The 26,267-nt window shown below is 47.6% G+C and overlaps 1 protein-coding gene across 1 annotated transcript; it reads left to right on the plus strand.

Annotated features, from left to right (window-relative positions):
• The first annotated feature begins 338 nt into the window (after window positions 1-338).
• On the plus strand, window positions 339-26,267 carry LOC144668969 (uncharacterized). The gene is made up of 3 exons (XM_078531484.1): window positions 339-486; window positions 18,579-19,599; window positions 25,175-26,267. The coding sequence occupies exons 1-3, from the start codon at window positions 400-402 to the stop codon at window positions 25,348-25,350; spliced, it is 1,284 nt and encodes a 427-aa protein (XP_078387610.1). The 5' UTR covers window positions 339-399; the 3' UTR covers window positions 25,351-26,267.

Raw genomic sequence — 26,267 nt, forward strand, 5'->3', positions numbered from 1 at the left:
AAGTTAGACACTTTTTTTTTGGTGTCAATTTCATAACTTGCAACTGACAGGCACCGCCCCTCTGCTATAGCAGAAACTTTCCGCGTATCCTTAATATTGAAGTGTATGTATTTAAATCAGGCGTCTGAATATTAATCAGGGCCAAGCACACACCCCCCCACCCTCCGTTCACAATCTGGGGGAGAGAGAGAGAGAGACAGAGAGAGAGAGGGAGAGAGACAGACAACCTGTTGCTGAGAAGCTTTTCAGATCGGGAGTGGGGAGGTGTGAGTGAGTGAGAGGAGTGATCAGACTCAGACAGACAGACAGACACAGACACAGACAGACAGACAGACAGGGGCCAGCCCACTCCCCTGCACCGGGAAGGTGACAAGTTGCTGACCTGCCCTTGGACTCGGCATGGCTTTGGCAGACGCCGTTCTACCTTCCATCAGCTCGTTTGCCAACTGCAGTAACTTTCAGGAGAGACAGAACGCGATCATTAAGGTAACGAACCAAAGCACTTTGGAACTTGGAAGTGGTTTTTTCCTGGTGGGGCAAGTGGGAGCAAAGTCACTTCTGCCTGACAGGTGGGAAGACTGAAACATTACATTGCCCCAGACTTCATTCCGCCGGTCAAGTTGGGGTGGGGTGTTGACTGAGGGGGAAAAAAGCAGCGAATGTTTCAGTCTTTAATGGGACCGCGAGTGTGACAGTATTGGCCGCACGGCTTTCGTAGCCGAACAGCAGCTTTCACAGGGAGGCTGCGGTTCGGTTGTGAAATGAGATCTTTTATTTTTCCTCCGTAAGATGCAGCCGGGAACTGCGGATGCTGGGAATCTGAACTAAAAACAGAAAGGACTGGAAATACTGGCAGTGGAAGTATAGGTGCTCCTGTGCTTTAGGGGAACACGCTGTGGTAGATACACACTAAACTTCTGTTTATTAGCAGCAGGGGGGAGAAATCACCTTTTCAGTTATGGGGGGAGTGCAGATTGACTTAATTATTCAGAATTAACAATTTGGTCAAAATTGGAGTGGTGAATACAATGACTGTGTGTACAACAAGGTACTTTAGGTGTAATAGGGGAATGGGAGGGGTGTCTTGTGGTGTAAACTCCAGGTTTGAGTCTCCCTTCAGGATTTGGTGTCACACAGAAGGTGTGTTCATAATGTGGCCAAACAGGTTGATTATCAAACTGCAAATCCTTCCAATATGCCTATGGCAAGCGGTAAGAGTGGGAGAGTTTCCTGGTCATGCAGAACTAGCAAAAAACACTGCAGCAACTTGCCAAGTGTAACTGTGGCCCAGCCTCGTGGAAGTTCATGGCTGCGAATGCCCTCTTGGAGCATGATACCTGGAGAGAGAGAGAGAGAGAGAGTGGGGAGAATTGGAGACTTTGGCGAGTCATCGTGAGACATGTGGGAGATTGGTTGGGAGTAGAGTACTCGGGGGGATTGAAGGGGGTGGGGTGGGTGTCAGTGTTCAGTTGAGATGGACGATAGCAGGGATGGAGTAGAGGGCCACTGCCTGTGAAACCGTGAGAGTCAGCACCTCAGGAGAGGAGGGAAACAGGCAGGGAACTGGGAGTTGGAGGAAAGGTGAGGGTGAGTGAGTGCGCAGAGCTCCCAAAAATTGTCAGCTAATTTTTTGTCCTGCACCCATTGGCCCTGCGAGTTGAGGACCCTTTTGGAATGGTTTCCATTGAGAATTCCATTGCGACTGCAAAGAGAGAAACTGTTGCTTTTCTAAAGCAAACGGCCACAGTAAACAGCATTTTCTGGAGTGCTCTGACTTTTGTTGTGTGAGCAAATGTGGTTGACATTCTGTGCACAGCAAGATCCCACAAGCATGAAGCAACTCTTTCATCATTTTTTTTTGTTTTGGTGGCTTTGTTTGAGGGAGGAATTGTCAGCCCAGGGACACTTGGGGGAGTGCCCTCATTTTTTTTTGAATGGCTGTTGTAGTATCGTCAGTGTTCATTCCACCCACCCCACACCAAAGGATCTCGGTTGGATGTCTCATAGGAAGAATGACAACTCTGGCAAGGTAGCACTTCCTTGGCTGCTGCATTGGCACATGTTGCAATGGTCAGTAGCTGCCTGTGGTGGTCTGATTCTTGCTTTTCCCAGGATCATGAGACTCTTGACATATGGATCAGGCAAAGCTAGTCATAATCCCACAGGAAAGCATTCCCAAAATTCTCCAGTGGTCACGACGAGAAGGACTTGGGTTAGGAATCTGAGGCAAAAGCCCTGGCAATTCTAAATCCAATATAGAAGGAAAGGTTTTTCATGCGTGTATCACCTTTCATTTGGAATGTTCCTTCATGGCCAATTTAAGTATATTTGAAATGTTGTCACTTATGGCAATATAGGAAAAGTCAGAACCAATTTGTGTACAACCGGCTGCCACAGACAGGCTGCAATATAATAATGACTGTCTGGGTTAGTGATGTTGGTTGAAGGATATACATTGGCCTGGACACCAGGGAGAATACCCCCACTCTTTTGAAAGAGCGTCATAGGAGATTTTAGGTCCACTTGAGGTGGCAGACAGGGACCTTATTTCATCTGAAAGATGGCACCCCTGACAATGCAGCACTCCCTCAGTAGCTGGGTGGGAGTGCCTGCTTGGATTATGTGCCCTGGAAAGTGTCTTAAAACCTTCAATTTTCTGACTCTGAGGCGCAAACATTACTATTGAGCCGTGGATATACAACAACAACTTGCATTTATATAGCTCCTTTTGTGTAGTTATACTCCCCAAGGCGCGTCACAGGAAAAACATAGAAGCGAAACTTAAGGCAGGAATTTAGGATTTAACCTGGAAGGAAGTTCGAATGTTGGGTAAAGTAGGTGTGTAATTCACTGACGTTACCACCCTCATCATAATGTGAAATTGAGATTACGTAATTCTAGGAGATATCAGGTGTCCCAGTCATTCTCCATAATCGTTCCAGACTTCACTTCCCTCCCTCCCAACAATAAAACAGCCAAGAATTCCTTCACCAGGATTCCAAAAGAAAATAATGGAAAACTTACTCTCAAAGTGTAGCAAGATAATAATTCCTTTGTGTGTCTAAATTCACATAACCTTTTCCACGTTGCTCAAGAGAAAGCCCTTCGGCACCTGCACAAGGGGAAAAGATAAGGATTCAAGCAGCAAAGGAAACTTTTCTAGTTATAGGAAGGATTGGCTGAGGAAACAAAGCAGTGACTGCTTCCCAGGGAATATTAGAAGTACCTGCAATTGCTGAGCAGTGTTGCATTTAAAGAATGGAGCAGGAGTTTGTGGTACAGTGGGGGGTGGATTGAACACGGGAGAGGGTCTCGAAGGGGCACTTTATAATCGAAGGACTTAATATTACCACCCCCTCCCCCTGTGCTCTTTAATTTCCATTGGTTCCTTGTTTGACAAAAGTTCAGTTTTAAAAAAAATTTCCGTCCTTGCTTTCAAATCCTTGCCCTCTCTTTATCCACCTGCTCCAGCCCTATGATGCTGCCAGATCTCGGCACTCCTCCAGTCCTGGATTCTTGAACATCCTTAATTTCTGTCGCTTCACCACTGGCAGCCATTCCTTCAGCTGTCTAGATCCTAGGCTCTGGAATTCCTTCCCTGAATATTTTTGGTTCTCTCTCTCTTCCTTAGACAATACCTCTTTGACCAAGCTGCTGTCCCATTGTCCTAGTATCTCTCTTAATAAAGAGAGAAAGTTTCTTTAATAATTTACATTTTAAATTTGGTTTTGTTTGATTAAAGGCTCTGTGTGGCCATTTGGAATGTGTTAGTATGTTAAAGATGCTTTATAAATGCGTGTTGCTTATTCATGTTGTTTGGTCTGATTAGCAATAATAGATTAAAGCAACTGCAAATACTGGTAATATTTGGCAGGCCTGTGCACATCTGTAGAAAGTCAAGACAGGTTTTAATACATCAGGCATCTTCTGTTAGCCAAGGATCTGATGAAAGATTTACACCTAAAATCCAGTTTCAACTTCTTTCTCGAGATGTAAGTAGACCCTGTGTTCATTTCCAAGTTCATTTTTGCATTATATATTTAACTGTAGGGATTTTTTTTGAAGGTTAGTGGGAGTGCTGGTCACACAGCTCTGGGTTAATTCATCATTGTGTTCTTTATTTGGTGTCTTAATGCAAGTTGAGTAATTTCTTAATTTCATAAGAAACTTTTATTTTTTATTGTATGGGGTGTGGGTGTTACTGGCAAGGCCAGCATTTGTTGCCCATCCCTAATCACTCTTGAGAAGGTGATTGGCTGCTGATGAGTTACAAGGGCGTCACTTAGTTTTATAATGCTGCAAAACATTTCAAGGCACTTCACAGAAGTGCAATTTGGAGATTTTAGGACTGGTGGGAAGTAATTACCAAAGCTTGTACAAAGAGCTTGTTTTTAAGGAGCGTCTTAAAGGAGAAGAGAATGGTGTGAAGGTGTATGGAAGGAATTCTGGAGCTTAGGGCCATCTGAAGGCATGGGTTTATCAATGTGGGAGCAGCAAATCGTATGGTATCAGCAAGATTCAGGGATTAACTCAGTGCCTGTGACTCACTGTAAACTTATATTATTGAATATACTGGCAGCTCACCTCTGGCATTGCTCGTGCTGTGTTTTATAATGATAAGGATATTTAGCATGTAATATGCATGGTTAGCTGTGGTTATGATGACTTGTCCTCTCAAGGCCACACAATGTCACTGCTGTCCATAGCATGATAACCTCTACCTGACCTCAGGATAACTGCTGTTGGGTGAGATTGACCGGGTTAGAAGAAACCAGCAAACAATGTCTTGCTTTCTCTCTCATTCTTTCAATACTTAGAAATGGGATATTTTGATGCAAGACTTTACCGAGAAGTTTTAAATTTGTCAGTCAGAAGGTGGAGGTACCATCTTTCAAATGAAAATGAAACTCAGGTCCTGTCTGTCCCCTCAGGTGGGCATGAAAGGTGCCATGGCCACTATTTCAAAGAAAAGTGGGAAGAGTTCTTCCCAGTGCCCTGGCCAATGCTTATCCCTCAAGCAACACCACTGAAACTTATCACATCACTGTTTGTGGGATCTTGCTGTGTGCGAATTGGCTGCTGCATTTCCAACATTACAACAATGACTGTGCTTCAGAAGTATTTCATTGGCTTTGTGCAGTGCTCTGAGATGTCATAGCTGAGGTGTTACATAAATGTACGCCCTTTTTTAATATATATATATTTATGCTTTCCCTTTTGTTACCATTATGTGCTGATGTCAATAGTGATAGAGGCACTGGTGCTACTGCTGGTGTAGAATCAGAAAGAAATGGTGCTTGTCCTGACTTGGACAGATGCCGATGTTCCTTCCTTGTTGCGATGACCATGTCCTGGGGAGGCGATGGCGTTAGTGGTATTGTCACTGGACCGGTAATGTTCTGGGGACCTGGGCTCGAATCCTGTCATGGTGGAAATGGTGGAATTTGAATCCAATAAAAATCTGGAATTAAAAAGTCTAAAGATGAGTGTGAAACCATTGCTGATTGTCATAAAAACCCACCTGGTTCACTGATGTCCATTAGGGAAGGAAATCTGTAGCCCTTACCTGGCCTGGCTTAGATGTGACTCCAGACCTACAGCAATGTGGTTGACTCTTAAATGCCCTCTGAACAAGGGTAATTGTGGCGGGGCAATAAATGCTGGCTGAGCCAGCGACGCCCACATCCCATGAAGGAATAAAAAATCCCCACTACCTGCCATCATGGAGGCTGCAAGGGGTTCGTGGAGAAGGTCCATGACCACCACCTGAGGGCAACTAGGGATAGGCAACAAAGGCTGGTATTGTCAATGTGGGCCTCATCCCAAAAACACGTCAACATTAACAGTCAACATAACTTTGCCAAGAGCAAAGGTTGGGGTGGGGGGTGGGATGAAGTTTTCATATTCCCCCCATTAAACTATGGAAGTTCCCAGCATCAAGGCTTCTCACCATAGAAATAAACCAAAATGCTGTCTCTGAGGGAGGGCCACTGGTATGACCAATCCCAATGCCTTTGATGTTTGGAGGCATTGAAATAATCTTGGAATGAGATTTTTACGCATTGCTTCTCATCCAAACTGTCAGCCTGGGCTAATAGAAACCGCTCATTGGTCTGCCATTTTTTGGGGCTGAACTTATTAGCTCACCTGGACCAGGTAGTAAGACACTTACTGCAGTGCTGGGGGGTGGGGGGGGTGTGGAAGATTAAGTGCAAAAATTTGCAATATTTGGCCTGGAGGTTGGGGCCTGGGGGTTGGGGGGAGGGTGGGAGGTGGGGAGAGGGTGGGGGGAGGGGGGAGGTGGTTTACAATATTTGGACTGGGGGTTGGGGCCTGGGGGTTGGGGGGGGATGGGAGGGGGAAACTGTGTGGATACACAAATCGCATGCATGGGATTGAATCTGACCTACAGTATAAATAACAACAGCCTGTGTTCATCAAACACCTTTAATGCAGTAAAACATCCCAAAACATGATCAAAGTTTGATATGGAGCCAAAGGAGGAGGAATTGGGACACAATAAATGGGAATATACTAAGAGGGGTAGATGAAGTGAGAGATCTTGGCGTACAAGTACACAGGTCCCTGAAGGCAGCAGTTCAAGTAGACAAGGTTGTAAAGAAGGCATATGGAATGCTCTCCTTCATTGGCAGAGGTATAGAATATAAAAGTAAGGATATAATGTTGGAATTGTATAAAACACTGGTGAGGCCACAACTGGAATATTGTGTGCAGTTCTGGTCACCACATTACAGGAAGGATGTGATAGCTCTGGAGAGAGTGCGGAGGAGGTTTACAAGAATGTTGCCAGGGTTAGAAAAGTGTAGCTACGAGGAGAGATTGGATAGGTTGGGGTTATTTTCCCTGGAACAAAGAAGGCTGAGAGGTGACTTGATTGAGGTGTACAAAATTATGAGGGGAATGGATAGAGTGGACAGGATAAAATTGTTTCCCTTGGTGGAGAATTCTAGAACCAGGGGACACAGATTCAAGATAAGTGGCAGAGGGTGTAGGGGGGACATGAGGAAGAACTTTTTTATGTAGAGTGTAGTGGGTGTCTGGAATTCGCTGCCCAAGTTGGTGGTAGAGGCAGAAACTCTAAACTCTTTTAAAAAGTACCTGGATCTGTACCTAAAGTGCTGTAAGCTGCAGGGCTATGGGCCGGGTGCAGGAAGGTGGGATTAGAAAGGGCACCTGGGTGTCCTCGGGCTGGCATGGACAAGATGGGCTGAACGGCCTCCTTCTGTGCTGTAACTTTTCTATGGCTCTAAGGTGGCTGAGAACTTGGTTAAGGAGGTAGGGTTTAAGGAACTTCTTAAAGGAGGAGAGATTCAGTGTGTGGGGTGGATGGGGTGGAATTTTATGGTGCCTGCAAGAGTGGGACACATGGGGTGAAGGTGTGGGGTGGAGGGGGGGGTGTGTGTGTGTGTGTGTGTGTGTGTGTGTGGGGGGGGGGGTGACTGAATTAGGTGAGAGCCGAAATTTTGATTTTCCCCAACAACTGTTTGCGATGCTGAGCAGCGTGTCGGCCTCACACTGGTCTATGGCGGGTTCCCACTTGTATTCCATTTGCACATCATGAATACTCCACTAGGGTAAGGCTTTGTAAAATTACCTCCTACCTTTAAGGTAAATGAGTGGCACACGGGAATCTCGCGGCACCCAGTTTACCTTTGTTTATAGGTGGCGTGCGCCTTTGTCTTTGTGCAGTTGTGACTGAGGTCCGTGGTTTTCCTTATGGAATCTGTGGCACAAGGGAAGGGGAACAGGAGAATGGCAGCTTGACAGAGGCTCAGGAACAGGAAAGACGCTTCAGGGGTTAATGGGAGGGGGTGGAGTGGTGGTTGAAAGGTTGGCATTCGGCTGCATGGAGGAGGGGAAGAGGGGTCCAAGGGAGGACAGAGGGTGGGGTCAGGGGCATGGAGGAGTGAAATGGGAAGGGCCTGGTGTCCTGGGTGTGGTGGAGGAGTGGTGTGTACAGTCAGCCAAGGTAAGAGAATGAGGGGTTTAAAGGATGGTGTCAGTACTGTCCACATGTGGGTTCATCTCAGGGTGTTGGCTGGCAGAGTCTTCACTGGGCTTTGAGTTCACCTAGAACATTTCAATTACCTCCCATTGAGAGTGACCTTGGACAGTGTCCTTCACAATGGATAGGATGGAAGGCCAGTTGAGCCTACAAGTTCAGTCATGTCCCACAGGGTAGCGAGTACAACACTGGACATTAACGTGAACATTCAAAAAAGAGTGAACAAAGAAACACAACATTGTTTCTTCCACGATAAAGGAAATGCCCCAAACTCTCCTGTGACCAGCAATACGTGCCAATCATCAGGTGTGCCAGAACGTGACTGAAACTAGTCACTAGTCAACAAATAACGATGATGCACCATAGACAAAGTGAAACCAGTGTAATGTGAAATATTTACAAGTAAAATATAATTTTGAACAAGACCCATTGCACCTTTGTATTCTCAATAAGTCTTATGTTAATGGCAATGGAGTTGGGCAGTAAAGTTTTGGCCTGTTTGACCAGAATGCTCCTTTATAGCCCAGCAGTAGCTGCAGCGTTGTGGCAGGTTTCACCAATGAAAAGCTTCCCCCGTGCATGCCACTGGTACTTCAAATTTTAATTGTAATCATGTGAGGAAAAAGCATGGAAGCACACTTCCCGTTCTGCTGTCAGGAACGACACACCACTGGTAAAATTCCAACCATCAGGAAGTTCAGGGAGGGAATTTGAGGGTTTAGGGTCCAGGCTGCTGAAGGCACAGTTACAAATGGTGGAAGGATAAAAGTTGGGTTGCGAAAGTGGCCAGAATTGGAGGAAGATCTTGGAGGGTTGTAGAGGCTAAGAGATGGGGAGAGGAATTGCACAAGGTACACTCAGCTCAAGAGCCAACACGTTCAACCTTCGAATTATTCCCAGTAATTTAAGAGGGGGCAGAGTGAAGCCCCCCCACAATAGCGATCCCAGTCCCCTGCCCTCTCAAAATCAAACATTTTTCAATCAGGGTAAACAGAAATGAATTATTTAATTATTTATTATCCTAGCTGAATTTCTCCTGCTGTGAATTTACTCTGTTGAAAAATTCATCAGGGGTTTGTCTTGTTTGTAGTTTTGCTAATGAGCAAGTGAAACAGCACACTGCCATTCCAACGTCACACTCTACTCCTCCTGCCCAATAACATTTCCAAGACCATCCAACAAGGAAACAACACTTGCCTTTCTTCATTTCCCTCTGCTCACCCCACTCCCTGCCTCCCCCGGCTCTCCCACCATCCCAGTTTAAAATGAAAAGGAGAGACAGCATCTCCGACGGTAACCTCCAATGTACCTGGGTAGGTTCTCAATGTGAAAATGACAATCGTCAGGCTTATATACCAGACAGATGATCTCTAGCTGCAGACCTGGGCAACATTCAGGCTTGGCCTGATAAGTAATAAGTAACATTCGCTCCATACAAGAGCCAGGCAATGACGATCTCCAACAAGAGAGAATCTCCCCTTAACATTCAGTAGCATTGCCATTGCTGAATCCCCCACGATCAACATCCCGGGGGTTACTATTGGCCAGAAACTAAAATAGGCCAGCCATATAAATACTGTGGATACAAGAGCAGGTCTGAGGCTGGGAATCCTGCGGTGAGTAACTCACCTCCTGACTCCCCAAAGCCTGTCCACCATCTACAAGGCACAACTCAGGAGTGTGATGGAATACTGCCCACTTGCCTGGATGAGTGCAGCTCCCACAACACTCAAGAAGCTCAACACCATCCAGGAGAAAGCTGCCCACTGGATTGGCTCCCCATCCATCGAATGAAACATTCACTCCCTCCTCCACCGACGCGCAGTGATAGCAGTGTGTACCACCTATAAGATTTATTGCAGCAAATCACTAATGCTCCTTTGACAGGACCTTCAAAATCTGCCACTTCTGCCATCTAGAAGGACAAGGGCAGCAGACGCATGGGAACACCACCACCTGCAAGTTCCCCTCCATGTCACTCACCATCCTGACTTGGAAATATATTGCTGTTTCTTCACTGTTGCTGGATCAATGTCCTGGAACTCTCTTCTCACAGCACAGTGGGTGTACCTACACCAGGTGGACTGCAGCTGTTCAAGAAGATAACTCTTTGCCACCTTCTCAAGGGCAGTTGGGGATAGGCCACAACTGCTTTCTTGCAACTGACGCCCACATCCCATGAAAGATTTAACAATCCTACAACAAGTTTCAAATCTAAGCCAGTATCTTTCACATACTGTGTGTGTGTCACAAGAGTGTTATATCAATAATATATTTTATATATTGTACATGGGGTGGTATATTGCTAGAATACAAAGTATATTCTATATATTGTACATGGGACATTATATCTACAAGATATTGCACACTATTATTGTTTGTGGACGTGTTATATCTATAATATATAGCGTATTCTAAATATTGTATATGGGAGCATTATATCTCAATAATACATGGTATATTCCATATTTTGTATGCAGGAGTGTTACATCTATACTATATAGCTCAATCTATTTATTGTAAATGGAGTGTTATATCTAGTTATATTATCACTCTTAATATTTGTATTTCATTTAAGAGGTGTGGCTGTGTCTTTGTGTGTATTTGTAGTCATCTTGAACCAATAATTTTCTACATAAGGGTGAATGTGTATGTTTGCAATGGTTTTTTTTATATGGTCAGTCATAGAGCAGAAAGGGCAGTTAGAGTCTCAGATTCCCCGATGGATGCAGATGGTGGAGTTCAGAGGGCCAAATGGGGAGAAGGGCAGCATAAATACAGCAAGTCACAGCTGTCCTGGATCGAGTGCTCCAGGTAGCAGGTCAGCACTGCTATCAGACAGGTGAACATTTGCTATCAGACATTCAAACAATGGCTAGCAGCTGTTAGATTAGGTTACAATGCTATGGTAACTCACTCTGATTTGCATAACATCATGACTGGAGATTTAAGAACGAGGAGCAGGATGGGAGCGTGTGCTCCTCCCGCCAGTCCATTTTATGGCTGGTCTTTTACCTCTGCTTCATTTCTCCACCCTATTCCCGAATGCCTGGACTCCCTTCGTATGGATCCAATGATCTCCTTAAATATACTCAATGACTGAGCAGCCACAGCTCTCCGGGGTAGAGAATTCCAAAACCCACTTGAGTGAAGAAATGTTCCTCCTCCTCCCCCAGCCCCAAAGGGCAGACCCCTCATGCCACAGCCTTTGGTGCAGTGAGTTTATCTCCATTGCACCGAATGCCTCTTCCACAGCAGCTTGTATCACAGCCCCTGCCTCCACCCTGCACTTTGTGAATGAGATGAAACGAGTGTTCTTGCCAGTTTGCTATTCTCCTCCAGCTCCAGAATCGAACCTCGGCAGCCAGAGGGTGCCTAGCGCCCGAGCCTCCGTTTTATTCCAAGTGAGCCCCCCCTCCCCTCCATTCCTGACCAGGGAAATGTTGGGAGAAAGTTTCTCCAGCCTGAGGTTTTGGGTCTGCGCTGGGGTAGCGCTGTTACAGTCGGATGTCTTGTGTAGGCTGAAGACCCAGGGGTAACCAAGGCTGGGGACACCCAGTCACCAAGGCAGCATCTGTAGGGTAACATGGTTCAGTCAGCTGCATTAGACCTCGAGGTCCTTCCTCTGAGCTGCAGCTGAACCAACGGCCAACTGACTGGTGTGTGTAATTTTAAAAAATTTGATCTTGGGATGAAAGGGTTGCTGGCTAGGCCAGTCTTTATTGCCCATCCCTAATTGTCCCTTGACAGTTAGGGGTACATGGTGGCGTAATGGTAATGTCACTGGACCAGAAACCCAGACTAATGCTGTGGGGACACGAGTTCAAATCCCAGCTGGTGGAATTTAATAAACCTGAAATATAAAGCTAGTCTCAGGTTAATGATGCTGTGAAATGATCATCGACTGTTGTTAAAAACTCAGTGCTTCACAGATAGAAAGACTTGCATTTATATAGCACCTTTCATGACCTCAGGATGTCCCAAAAACCAATGAAACACATTTTTGAATCTGGTCACTAATTAGGAAATGCAGCAGCCAAATTCCACACAGCAAACTCCCACAAACTGCAATATGATAATGACCAGACAATCTGGAGGTCTTTAGTGATGTTGATATGAGGATTAAATATTGGCCGGGACATCGAGGAGAACATCCCTGCTCTTCTTCGAAACTGTGCTATGGGATCTTTTATACCAACTTGAGAGAACAGGCTAGGCCTCGATTGAACGCCTCATTGGGAGATGGTGACATAGTGATGATGTCATTGAACTGGTAATCCAATTAAATTCAGTAATAAATCTGGAATAAAAAGCTAGTCCTAGTAACAGTGACCATGAAGCTATCATCAATTGTAAAAATGCATCTGGTTCACTAATGTTCATTAGGGAAGGAAATCTGCCATCCTTACCCGGTCTGGCCTACATGTGACTCCAGACCCACAGCAATGTTGTTGACTCTTAACTGCCCTCTGAAATGGTCTAGCAAGTCACTCAGTTCAAGGACAGTTAGGGATGGGTAACAAAAACTGACCTTGCCAGCAATGCCCACTTGCCAGGAAAGAATAAAGAGGGGAAAACAATGGCACCTCTGACAGCGCAGCATTCACTCAGTACTGCACTGCGGGTGTCAGTGTAGATTATTTTATGGGCTCCCATGCTGGGAGTGGGACTTGGTTCATGATTCCGTGGCACAGAGATAAGAGTGTTACCAACTCAGTCACGCTCACACACGTGCTGCCTGACCTGCTGAGTATCTCCAGCTATCACTGGTTTTATTCTCACATCTGCAGCATCTGCGGGATTTTATTTTTGTTTCCTCCCCATGTGCAGCTGTGCAGATGATCTCTGATCCAGGTGGACTTAACAAAATGGGGTAGGCAAGCGACTCCCTGATGTAACTGGGTGGTGAAGTGGTGCTGGAGTTATATTGCAGCTCCTTGCTGCAGATATTTCCTCTTCTGCATCCTGTTTCTAATGAATGTCAGCAAACAATGTGCATAATGAGCTGAAGTTGCCAAATATATGAAAGCAATGCTGCCTAACCTGTCGGGTAGAAGTAGAGTTAGGTAGTTTGAGTCATCACTGACAATTCCCTATTCACAGAGAACTGGGTACTTAATGAGGTACTAACTCCGGTCACAGTGTAATGACCTCTTCATAGATGGCCCCTAGTTCTAGGATAGCTCAATCCTATAGCACACAGAACAGCCACATAACCAAGTGGAGTGTACATCATTAACCATTAGGTTAATTCGACACCATTACCTAACAACACATTAATTGAACATGATTAAGTAATTGACTGACATGTTAATGAAGCACCATTAACTAAGCAGTGTCTGCTCTGGCCCAGAGTCCCGACTGGCCTCTGAGTCTAAAGGTTAACACTCCAGTGTCAGTACCGAAGTTGTGCTGCATTGTCAGAGGTGCCACATTTCAAATGAGACATGCAACCGAGGCCCCATTTGCCCTGTCATTGGATGTACAAAATCCTATGAACGCTATTCGAAGAAGGGCAAGGGAGTTCTCCCCGGTGTCTTGGCCAATATTTAGCCCTCAATCAACATCACAAGAGACAGCTTATCTGGTCGTTGTCACATTGCTGTTTGTGGGAGCTTGCTGTGTGCAGATGGGCTGTTGTGTTTTCTACATTACAACAGTGACTACACTTCCAATGCCCTTTATTGACAGTTGAGCGCATTGAGACATCTGGTGGTTGTGTAAGGTGCTATATAAATGCAAGTCTTCTTTCTTTCTTTCATGTTAATGTTGCATTCCTTGGGCCTGTCCCGACATTTATAATTTGGTCCATAGACTTTGTCAGTGAAACAATCTCCTCTTTAAGAGGGAGGGATTTGTACCACCCACACACATCAGTGTAAGCACAGGGTGGATTCCCTTTAGCCAATGACGTGTAGGTTGCAATGGCTGACACTAGCCAATCAGAAGGAAGTTTTAACAAAATGGGAATGAGAGTCAGAATGCCAAAGAAACTCTCCAACCCTTCAAACAAAATATTCCCAAAAAACAAAAGCTTCTCACTCCCATTGCCAGATCCTTTATGACAATAGGATCTCCCAAAACCCATTAAAGCCAGTGAAGTACTTTTGAAATGTTGTCACTGTTGCAAGAAATGTGGCAACCAATTTGCACACAGCAAGTTCGCCAAAACAGCAATATCATAATGACAAGACTATCTGTTTATTAGAGATAAAAGCAAAATACTGCGGACGCTGGAAATCTGAAACAAAAACAAAAATTGCTGGAAAAACTCAGCAGATCTGACAGAATCCGCGGCTTCAGACCTGCTGAGTTTTTCCAGCTATTTTTATTTTTGTTTGTTCGAGATGTTGATTGAGGGATAACTATCGACCAGGACATCGCCTGCTCTTCAAAATAGTGCCATGGGATCTTTTCTGTCAACCTGAGAGGGAAGATGAGGTATCACTTTTATGTCTCATCGAAAAGACAACGCCTCTGACAGTGCGGGCACTCCCACAGCACTGATTGGGAGTGTCAACCTGGATTATGTGCTGAAGTGTGTTGGGGCTTTGACCCATGACCTTCTACTTGGAGTGTTCCATTCGGCCAGGGCTAATTGATGCCTAAAGGTAACTGCTTTTCCCCCCCTTCAGTTGGAGGAGTGTGGGGGTTGGGGGTGGAAGGGCGGCGGCACTGAGGCCTACCCATCTCCGATCAGCTAAGTCAGTTTGCACAGCTTCTGTCCCAAGACATTGCTGAATATTAACAGAATCAGATCCCCTACCGCCTACACACAGCTAATTCTCGCCTTGGGCAGAGCTTTCTCGTCCATATTGGCTTAAAGCACAACCTCCCTGATGGAGCCAAGATGCCAAATGCACATACAATCCCAGGACAAGTCTGAACAGGATCTGGAATCGCTGACAGTGCAACACACCTGAAGCCTCCATCTCGGCCCTGAGCTTGTGCCAAGAAACTTGCACAATAACACATTAAACTGCAGAATAAACACACACTTCTTGATTTTTTTATTGGCTAATTAAGCAATGTCATTATTCATTTTCAAGCCAGGGAGTTTGCTGAGGCTTCTGGACAAAGATACAGGGAACAGAGATATAATGGCCTCTCTGTGGTCGTGTAGGCAACACCTTCCGAACCTGAATAAGGAACTGTACCAGGCTTGGGAGGAAAGTTTTAAACGAGGCCTCCTGCAGGCCAGTAAAGGAAGAAGTGGCGTTTCATAGCTTGGCTCATAAACATGTGGGACGACACCCCCGCCCGCTAAGTGAGCCTGGGAAGGCTGGGGCCAGTGCACAGCAGTATCCCAGCACTGACCACCAGACGAATGAGCGGTTGACCCTGTCACTGGTGGTTCAGGCTGGAAGGTTAGCCTGCTGAGCACTCCGAGGGAATTCCCCACTCTTCTTTTCTTAAAGCGAGATGGGAGCATTGGCCCCATCCAAACCTGGACCAGCGGAAGAGGTGGTCACAGGGCCCTGTCTGGACACCAGCGCTTGCTGGCTTTCCAACCCCTGCGTTTGGTGGGGAGAGTTGTGAGCTCCGGTGCCTGTAATTCCTGGTGAACTTCCTGCTTCTTTTCACTCGCCAAATAAAGAATGGCAGCGGACAGGAAATACCAGTCCACCTTGAGAGGAAAAACAGAAGAGACTTGCATTTATATAGAGCCTTTTCTGATTTAAATTTAAAAAAAAATTCTATTCATTCATGGGACGTGGGCTTCGGTGGCTGGGCCAGCATTTATTGCCCATCCCTCACTGCCCCTTGAGAAGGTGGTGGGTGAGCTGCCTTCTTGAACCGCTGCAGTCCCTGTGGTGTAGGTACACCCACAGTGCTGTTAGGGAGGGAGTTCCAGGATTTTGACCCAGCGACAGTGAAGGAACGGCGATATATTTCCAAGTCAGGATGGTGAGTGGTTTGGAGTGGAACTTGCAGGTGGTGAAAGCAAAATACTGCGGATGCTGGAAATCTGAAACAAAAACAGAAAATGCTGGGAAAACTCAGGTTTAATGGCCTCTGTGGAGAGAAAAAAAAACCAGTTAACATTTCGAGCCCAGGTGACTCTTCTTCAGAACTGGTTTAACATCTGACCTGAAAGGTGGCACCTCTGACAGTGCAGTACTCCCTCAGTACTGCACTCTTGAGTGTCAGCCTGAATTTTGTGCTCCGGTCTCTGAGTGGGAGCTGAACCCACAAACTTTTGACCCTGATAAAGACTATGGAGTAGGCAAGAAGATTAAAAGCCCAAGAAACTGGGCGAGAGGGAGGAGAGCAGCTGTGCTACCCTGTGGGACCCACACAGCTGGTCACTGTTACTCATGAGGCTGTGCGCACAGGGTGGTGTCTCGAGTGAACAGCTAGGTCCCTCACTCCGAGGGATTGACAGCTCTGGTTTGAACCAGCTTTAGTTGACTTTTTATTTGAATAAATAGGGCTGATAAAAGCCTACTGAGGTCTGTCCACTGTCTGGATAAAGTAACAAAGCAGGAAATCTGATTAGGTCAATAATAGTTTACAACAAGGAACAAGTTTTCAAAAGAGAAGATAGGAATGGAACTTAATAATTCCGATTTTGTTAGCTCTGTAATGGGTACTTAAATTTCTCCACAATTGATTAGTGCCAACCAGTAATTTACCTGGGTGACCTCAATCGAATGCAGAACATTCTGGAAGTACAGTCTCTGGCGTTGGTACCAGTCGGATGCTTGGGGTTAGTGTGTTTTTAAGCAGTGGTTAGTCAGGGCAGGTTGAGAGGAAGGAAAGTGAAAGAACTTACATTTATAAAGTGGATTATAAGGCACTTTTTTATTTTGAAGTGTGACTACTGTTGTAATGTGACAGCCAATTTGTGCACAGCAAGCTCCCAAAAAGAACAGTGAGATAAATGACCAGATCAAACCTGTCAAAGAATTTGGTAGAAGGGTTAGTGTTGGCCAGGTGGCACCCCCTCCCCCCTCCCCCCTCCCCCCTCCCCCCTCCTCCTCTCCCCCTCCCCCCTCCCCTGCTCCCCCCTCCCCCCCTCCCCCCTCCCCTGCTCCCCCCTCCTCCCCTCCCCCCTCCCCACTCCCCTGCTCCCCACTCCTCCCCTCCCCCCTCCCCACTCTCCTGCTCCCCCCCTCCTCCCCTCCCCCCTCCCCTGCTCCCCCCTCCTCCCCTCCCCCCCTCCCCACTCCCCTGCTCCCCACTCCTCCCCTCCCCCCTCCCCACTCTCCTGCTCCCCCCCTCCTCCCCTCCCCCCTCCCCACTCCCCTGCTCCCCCCTCCTCCCCTCCCCCCCTCCCCCCTCCCCTGCTCCCCCCTCCTCCCCTCCCCCCCTCCCCACTCCCCTGCTCCCCACTCCTCCCCTCCCCCCTCCCCACTCCCCTGCTCCCCCCCTCCTCCCCTCCCCCCTCCCCACTCCCCTGCTCCCCCCTCCTCCCCTCCCCCCCTCCCCTGCTCCCCCCTCCCCCCTCCCCCCCTTCCCCACCCCACCTCCTCCCCCCTTCCTCCACCCCCTCCTGCCCCCTCCTTTCCCCTCTTCCCCTCCCCCCCCCAGTACTCTTCTTTGAAATAGCGCCCCACCCATCCACCTTTCAATGTTGCAATCCTTTCACAATGAAGTGCGTGTTCTGGTTGTAGGTGTGAGCAGCTGTTAGTAATTGGGGAAAGGTTAGGGCATTATTCTTCAGTCTATATAAGAACCAATTTCCACTTGTGGGGGAGAAAGAAAGGGGAGTCTGTGCCTGTGTTCTCTGGATTATGCGTAGGAAAGACTGGCTCCAATTCCCTCCTTAACTCTGGGAATAAACAACAGATTGTAACAGGACAGATGGAGCCCTGGTTTAATACCCTATCCAAAAGATAGGGACCAACAGTGCAGCACTCCCCCAGTACGGCACTCGACTGTCAGCTTTACCTCACACCCTGGAGTGGGACTTGAACCAACAACTTTCTGATTGAGGTCTGTCTGCTGAACTGTGGATAAAGCTTCAAATATACCATCTGACAATCCTCATTAGAAGGACAGATCCATTTCTATACGTCCAGCCTCAAATGTTTCTGGACAGCAATGTGCATTTGTATAGTGCCTTTTTAACGTGGTAACATTCAGCAAGCTTGCTTCACATGAGTGTAATCAGAGAACAAATTGACACCCAGCCAAAGAAGGCAACGTTAGAGCTGGTATCCAAAAGCTTGGCCAAAGACATGGGCTTTAAGGATTGTCAAGGGAGGAAGGAGGTGGAGAAGTTCAGAGAGGGAATTCCAGAGCTCCGAGCCCGGGGAGCTGAAGGCACGGTTATCACTGGGACAAAGGAAATTGGAGGATGTGCGAGGTCAGAACAGGAGGAATGCGGAGACCCCGGTGGTTGGTGGGGTTGGAGGAGGTGATGGAAAGAGAGAAGGGGTGAAGCTCAGAAAGGGGTTGAACACCAGGATGAGAACTTTGATATTGTGGTGTTGCTGGAGGGGGAGCCAGTGTATTCGGTGAACACGGGCGATTTTGAGTGTTGGGAGAAGTTGATTTTAAAACGGACGAGGTGCCTGATTGATTTTGTGTTTATTTTGTTTTGCAGTGGTGGGAAGTAGATGGCAGCTCAGCAAAGCTCAGCTCCGCAGTCAACAAAGGCTCCACTGAGGACGTTGTCACCCCGCTCCTTACACCCGATCAGATCAAGCGCGAAGATGATGACTTTGGTTCGTACCTGGACCTGGACCTCTTCCTGTCGGACCTTTCCAGTGGGGAAATCAGTGCCAGTCCACCCGTGCCAGCTGGCTACCCGTTGGCAGACGGGTCGGAGAATTGCAGTGGTAAAGTGAAGAAGGAGGCCCAGCAAGTTGTGAACTGGAATGGCTCTGAGCCGCCGCGCACCAGCCTCGTAGCTGAACTTTTGTCTTCCGATGTCCAAACAAGCCAAATGGGCAATCAGGCCAATTGTGTTGACCCTCGCAGCAAAACCTACACCAACTTAGGGGCTGCAGACCATGAGATGTCAGTCTCGGTACTGGAGAAGCTGGTAGACCACTCACATATGCCAACAGGAAGCACTGGACATGGGTTTCAGAAGCAGGCCAGCATGGCCTCCACCTCCTCCTCTGCCAATCCACTGGTGGATGAAAAGTCCATTTTAATACCAAGGAACCATATGCAAGTCCACCTGGGCCGACAGTTCTACCCTCAGACACAGATGGAACCAACCCTGGGAGGTCTGAGGCCGCAACAGATGAGCCAGTTCCAGATTCCCCAGAACTATCGATACCACCACCTTCAACAGCAGCCGCCCCTCGGTTACCACGTACTCTCCAGATACCCATCCTACTACCCTCACCAGCCACCTCACCAGTATCAGGGGCAGATCCATTTCTATACATCCAACCTCAAAGCTGCCCACCCCTCACAGGGCACAGTCCCGCCTCCTCCCTCCTCCCTGGTGTCTTTGATACCACCCACCACAGTGCCAGAGGAGACCAAACTGAAGCGAGGTCGGAAGGCCTGGGTACGGAAGCGAGTCACCACCCACACCTGTGACTACCTCGGCTGCGGCAAAGTTTACACCAAGAGTTCCCACTTAAAGGCCCATCTCCGCACCCACACAGGTAACAACATTCAGAGTGTTCACCTCAATTCAATTCAGCTCGTCTGCCCAAATACAAGATGCTTTCACACACCCAATGATCACATCTTTCATAAACAGCTTTAAAATTGTGCAGGAAAATACAGCCGCCAAATTAAACACCACCATCTCCCACAAAAGGAAATTGGTTGACAGATCAATTCAATTTGTTTTCTGGTAGTCTGATTGATGCAGGAATGTCGGCTATCACATTGAGCCCATCCCAAACTCTCTCTTCTTCATTCACGGGATGTGGGCTTCGCTGGCTGGGCCCAGCATTTATTGCCCATCCCTATTTGCCCTTGAGAAGGTGGGGGTGAGCTGCCTTCTTGAACCGCTGCAGTCCATGTGGTGTAGGTACACCCACAGTGCTGTTAGGGAGGGAGTTCCAGGATTTTGACCCAGCGACAGTGAAGGAACAGCCGATATATTTCCAAGTCAGGATGGTGAGTGACTTGGAGGGGAACCTCCAGGTGGTGGTGTTCCCATCTATCTGCTGCCCTTGTCCTTCTAGATGGTAGTGGTCACGGGTTTGGATGGTGTGGTCGAAGGAGCCTCTGCAAACCACACCCTGTTCACCCCTCACCATGCTGGTTTCTCCCCTCCTTAATGGACAGACACTGAACTCAACTGTACCTCTTTATCTGTTGACAATCTAACTCCACCCAGAGCAGCCCTGACCTTCTGGTCTGTGTGGGCCCGATTTCTAACTCTCTGTAAGTGAATGGGTTTTGAGTGAATTAAAACCTTGCACCATCCCCCTCCCCACCCCCTCTCCATGGCTCACTATCCACTGACCATTAGGGCGAGCTCTAAGGATAAAAAGCATTTGAACCCATCTCTGCTCAAACAACAATCACCTTGCATTTCTATAGCACCTTGAAATTATTAAAATGTTCCAAAGCACTTCAAAGGAGTATTATAAAACAAAGGATGACACTGAGCTACATGAGATATTTGGGCAAATGCAAACACTTAGTCAAAGAGGTAGGTTTATGGAGTGTGGTCTGGAGAGTGGGGTTTAGAGGATGTGGGGAAGTTTAGGGAAGGAATTCCAGAGGTTGGGACCTAGGCAGCTGAAGGCATGGCCACCAATGGGTGAAGAGGCTAAAATTGGGTATGCCCTAGAGGCCAGAATTGGAGGAGGTTACCTCTGATTTTCCTTTGCTGTGTGAGTTCTGTTTCTTGCACTGCGATTGGGCAAGTGTACATCTTAGCGAGGCCACTGTTTGTGTGAGGCCTGTTTGTCTCAGGCACAGCACATTCCCACACCCACTCAGCCTCGAGGGGACGCTGGTTGTGAGGCTGGAGGAGATGATAGGGACCGGGAGAGGCCGTGGGGCGATTTGAAAAAAAGGATGAGAATTTTTTAAGTTGGCTTAACCGGGAGCCAAATTAGGCCAACGGTGAGGAGAGTGGGGGAAGGGCGAGGAGAGTGGGGGAAGGGTGAGGAGAGTGGGAGAAGAGTGAGGGGAGTGGGGGTAGGGTGAGGGGAGTGGGGGAAGGGTGAGGGGAGTGGGGGAAGGACGAGGGGAGTGGGGGAAGGACGAGGGGAGTGGGGGAAGGGTGAGGGGAGTGGGGGAAGGATGAGGGGAGTGGGGGAAGGACGAGGGGAGTGGGGGAAGGACGAGGGGAGTGGGGGAAGGACGAGGGGAGTGGGGGAAGGACGAGGGGAGTGGGGGAAGGACGAGGGGAGTGGGGGAAGGACGAGGGGAGTGGGGGAAGGGCGTGGGGAGTGGGGGAAGGGCGTGGGGAGTGGGAGAAGGGCGAGGGGAGTGGGGGAAGGACGAGGAGAGTGGGGGAAGGGTGAGGAGAGTGGGGGAAGGGTGAGGGGAGTGGGCGAATGGGGCTTGGTGCGAGTTAGGACAAGGGCAGCAGAGGTTTGAATGACTTCAGGTGTGTGGAGCTAGAACATGGGAAACCGGCCTAGAGGGCAGTGGAATAGTCACGTCTCGAGGTAACAAAGGCATGGATGAGGGAGTCAGCAGCCAATGAGCTGAGGTAGGGATGGTATCCTGTGACGTTAAGGGAGTTTTAAGATGGCATGGATATGTAGTTAGAAGCTTATCTTGGGATCATGTGTAACACTAAAGTTGCAAGAAGTCTGGTTCAGCCTCAGGTCACCCAAAAAACACTTCACAATCAATGAAACACCTTTGAACTGTAGTGACTGTTGTAGCATAGGCAACGCAGCACTCGATTTGCACACAGCAAGCTCCCAGGAGATAGTGACCAGATAATCTGTTTTAGTGACGTTGTTTGAGGAATAAATTTTTATGACTTTCAGGGCCTCGGTTTAATATCTCTTCAGAAACCTAAAGCACCTACAACAGTGTAGCACTCCTTCAGTACTGTATTGGAAGGGTCAGTGTAGATGTTCTCCTGGAGTGGGACTTGAACCCACGATCTTCTTACCCAAAGATAAGAGTGCTACCCACTGAACCACAGTCAGTTGACAAGTGGGTTTGAGGAAGGGCCAAAATGGGAGGGACTTTTTTTAAAACAAGCGAAAGGCTGAACTATAGAGGATGTAGTCCATTCAGTCACTTGAGCCTGTTCTGCTATCCCATTAAATCATAGCCGATCTGTAATACTTATCTGTGATTCACATTCTTTGTACCCTTATCCAACAAAAATCTAGTGATCCCAGTCCTGAAAACTCTAATTGTCCCTCAGTGTCTGGAGTTTTATAGGGGGAAGGTACCTTCAAGGAAATAAAACTGACTCCTCTCATCATTCCAGCTGTGGCTCGGTTAGCAGCAACACTTGCCCTGAGTCAGAAGATTGAGTCCCGTGCCAGGACTTCAGCACAAAAGTCTAGGTTGACACACCAGAGCAGCCCTGAGCGAGAACTGCGCTCCGTGTCTCTTTGGTGGATGCAAGAGAGCTCGTATCTGAAGAGGAGCATGGGAGTTCTCCATATGTCCTAGTCAATATTTATCCCTGCACCAATGACACAAAAGCAGATTGTCTGGTCATTATCACATGGCTGTTTGTGGGAGCTTGCTGTGCATAAATTGGCTGCAGCGTTTCTTGCGTTACAACTTCAAAAGAACTCACTGGCTGTTGATGTGAAAGTAGCAATGCAAGTCTTTTTTATTTCCTGGGTCACTACTATAGCCTGGCCTATTCTGGAAAGCAGGTACTTGGTGTGATGCGGAATACGATGGGGGTTGGGGGCAGCTATTTAGTGTCGACACTGAGTTTATTCCAGAATTTCTAGGCCTTGCTTCCTTCCACAATCAGTCTTTGAACTCTCTCCGATGTAGCTTGTGTCTCTATGCACTACGGCCACTCTCTGCTACTTACCTCTTTCAAGATTTGTCATTATTCATACTGGAACCCTAGAATCATAGAAAAGTTACAGCGCAGAAAGAGGCCATTCAGCCCATTGTGTCTGCGCTGGCTGGAAAAGGAAAGCTGTGTTTAAAAAAAAACCTAGCCGCCCATTTTAATCCCACCTTCCTGCACCTGGTCTGTATCCTTGCAGGTTACAGCACCTCGGGTGTAGATCCAGGTAACTTTTCAATGAGTTGAGGGTTTCTACCTCCACCACCAAACCAGGCAGCGAATTCCAAACACCCACCAACCCCTGGGTGAAGAAGTTTTTCCTCATCTCCCCTCTGACCTTTCTACCAATCACCTTAAATCTGTGACTCCTGGTCATTGACCTGTCTACTGGGGGAAACCGGGCGTCCCTGTATCTAGGGATGTACAGGGCGTCCCTGTCTATTGTATCTAGGTACCTCATCATCTTGTGCACCTCAGTCAGGTCACTCCTCAGTTTCAAGGAAAACAATCCTAGCCTATCCAATCTTTCCTTTATAGCTGTAATTTTCAAGCCCTGGTAACATTCTTGCAATTCTCTCTCCAGAGCAATTATGTCCTTCCTGTAATGTGGTGACCAGAACGGTACACAAAATTCCAGCTGTGGCCTAACCAGCGTTTTATACAGTTCGATCATTACATCCCTGCTTTTGTATTCAATACCTCGCCCAATAAAGGAAAGCATTCCATATGCTTTCTTTACCACTTTATCCACCTGTCCTGCCACTTTCAGGGACCTGTGGACATACACTCCAAGGTCTCTCACTTCCTCTACCCCTCTCAACATCCTCCCATTTATTGTGTATTCCCTGGCTTTGTTTGCCCTCCCCAAATACATGACCTCACACTTCTCCGGATTGAATTCCTTTTGCCACTTTTCCACCCACTCAACCAAATCATTGATGTCATTCTGGAGACAGCAGCTATCCTCTTCACTATCAACTACACGGCCAATTACTGCGTCATCTGCAAATTTCCCAATCATGCCTCCCACACTTAAATCCAAATCATTAACATATACAACAAACAGCAATGGCCCCAACACTGAGCCCTGTGGAACACCCCTGGAAACCCTTTTCCACTCGCATAAAAATCCATTAACCCTTTGTTTCCTGTCACAGCCAATTTTGAATCCCATTTGCCACATTCCCCTCTATCCCATGGGCTTTTACTTTGCTGACCAGTCTGTCATGTGGGACCTTGTCCGATTCCTCATTAAAACCCATGTAGGCAGCATCCACTGCGCTCCCTTCAATCAATCCTCCTCGTTACTTCCTCAAAAAATCAATCAAATTAGTAAGAGACAATCTTCCCCAGACAAATCCATGCTGACTGTCCCTGATTAACCTGTTCCTTTCTCAGTGACAGTTTAACCTATCTCTCAGAATTGATTCTAACAATTTCCCCACCACGGAAGTCAGACTGACCGGCCTAAATCGAGCTCTCACCTTGCCCAATTGGGTGACTTGCTGACACTTGGGACTCTTGTTCTGAATGTCAGCACATTACTCAAATGGACAAGGTGCGTGCTGACCCCAGTTCTTAGCTGGCATTAGCACATTGAGCGGAGGTATGATCAAGGGGAACACTGGCTGATTGCACCCCCCTGCCTGAGCATTTGGGTGGGCATGTAATGGGCAGCTAAATCCTTTCAGTTCAGCGCTGGTGTGACGCCAGGGTATGTAGGCCATACATCCCACGACTGCCGATTGTATCAAACAGCACGTCCCTTCGGCTGTTCGCAATAGGCAGGGTACTGACCGTACTCAGCTAACCCATGATTGTAAAACTCAGAACAAAATGTCTAACGTGAGATGGGATTCCACAATTGGACGGCACTTGTTGAACAATCCCAAGTGTGCTAAGAATTACACCAACAACCAGTTTAAAATTATCAGTTGGGCTCACAATGTGGCTCATTTATGCTTGCTAGAAGCTAAACATATTCATACACAGGGATCTGTCCTCTGCAGCCAAAAGGAACATGTCCAGGCATTACACCTTATTTGAATTAGACCGAAGCATGAAGACAATAGTTCCTTGGTGCATTCTCCATGGCAACACCTCAACCAATCAGAACTGACTTGCCAACTAATCAACTTCTTCTCATGCAGTATAAATTGTTGCTCCCTTTGAAATTTGGCATTCTTGCATTTGTCCCGATGAGTGTAAGATGAAAAGCTTCGATAGTTCGTCTCCTGTAATACAAGTTTGTGTCTTTCCCATTGCAGGTGAGAAGCCCTATCAATGTACCTGGGAAGGCTGCAGTTGGAAGTTTGCCCGCTCCGATGAACTGACCCGCCATTATCGGAAGCACACGGGTCACCGTCCTTTCCAGTGCCACCTGTGCGAGCGGGCCTTCTCCAGGTCTGACCACCTGGCTCTTCACATGAAGAGGCACATGTGAACTCTCCCCGCTGCACCCAAGCCTGGATGAGGTGTGTGTGGACAGCGTCCCTGGTCCTCTGAACTATAAGCTCCACTGAGAACACAGAGGCATACACCTCCCTTCTGCTGAGAGGAGAGGGGCTATCTTATGGTGCCCAGTTAGTTCAGTCGGGTATGAGGGAGTAAAGGACAGGGTGAAGGGTTTGAGGGGATTGGGATTGAAGGAGTCCACCAGGGAGGAGGTCGTGTGGAAAAACTAGGTGTAAGCAAGATATTCCTCGTATTAGACAAAATTCAACCATGCTTTTTAGTTACCGGATGGGAGGGCATAGGTGCCCATTTAAGATTTGGTACTAGTGGCAAAGGATGTGTGGATCCACCAATTACCGACCCTCCCCTTCATCGTGTAGACTTCCTGTTGACTCTGCCCAGGGTGCTAATCACAAATTCCTCAAACCATTTCTCGCCCACTATATCTGGACGAACGGGTCACTGCCCAGTGTCGGAGGGGGCACAGACTACTGGCAGTGGACGCAGGGGTAGCTCCTGGCAAGCGACACCTTGGCCCAGTGCTGCCCACGGAATGGGCCTGGGCACACAGTTTCTGTGTTTCGCTGTGCCAGTGAGTAACTGGGGAAGCCAGGGGCCTTTGCCAGTCAGTGACTATTGGGCTGTATTGGTAAGCAGCTGCCAACCACCCCCTGGAAGGTCTGGAGTCCTCTGTCCTTTTACTGTGCACATTTTGACTGAACTCATTCTATCCAGTATTAGTAATTGCCTTGGGATTCGGTGTCTGATGACAAAACTGGGGTTGTTGGTGTGTTTGGATTGTTAGAACAGCAAGGTCACATCATCTCTGATGATAAAAGGTGTGACTCATCAAAAACTTTCAACATCTCCTGCCCTCTCCCAAGAAACAACAGCTCAGCAAATATA

Source organism: Cetorhinus maximus, chromosome 28 (genome assembly GCF_964194155.1).
Source record: "Cetorhinus maximus chromosome 28, sCetMax3.hap1.1, whole genome shotgun sequence".
NCBI classification, from domain to species: Eukaryota; Metazoa; Chordata; class Chondrichthyes; order Lamniformes; family Cetorhinidae; genus Cetorhinus; species Cetorhinus maximus.

Bases quoted from the DNA above. Each gene is read 5' to 3' on its own strand.
- LOC144668969 (XM_078531484.1), top strand. From the start codon at position 400: ATGGCTTTGGCAGACGCCGTTCTACCTTCCATCAGCTCGTTTGCCAAC. The intron at 487-18,578 runs GTAACGAACCAA...TTTGTTTTGCAG, and splicing joins GACAGAACGCGATCATTAAG to TGGTGGGAAGTAGATGGCAG. The intron at 19,600-25,174 runs GTAACAACATTC...TTCCCATTGCAG, and splicing joins CCATCTCCGCACCCACACAG to GTGAGAAGCCCTATCAATGT.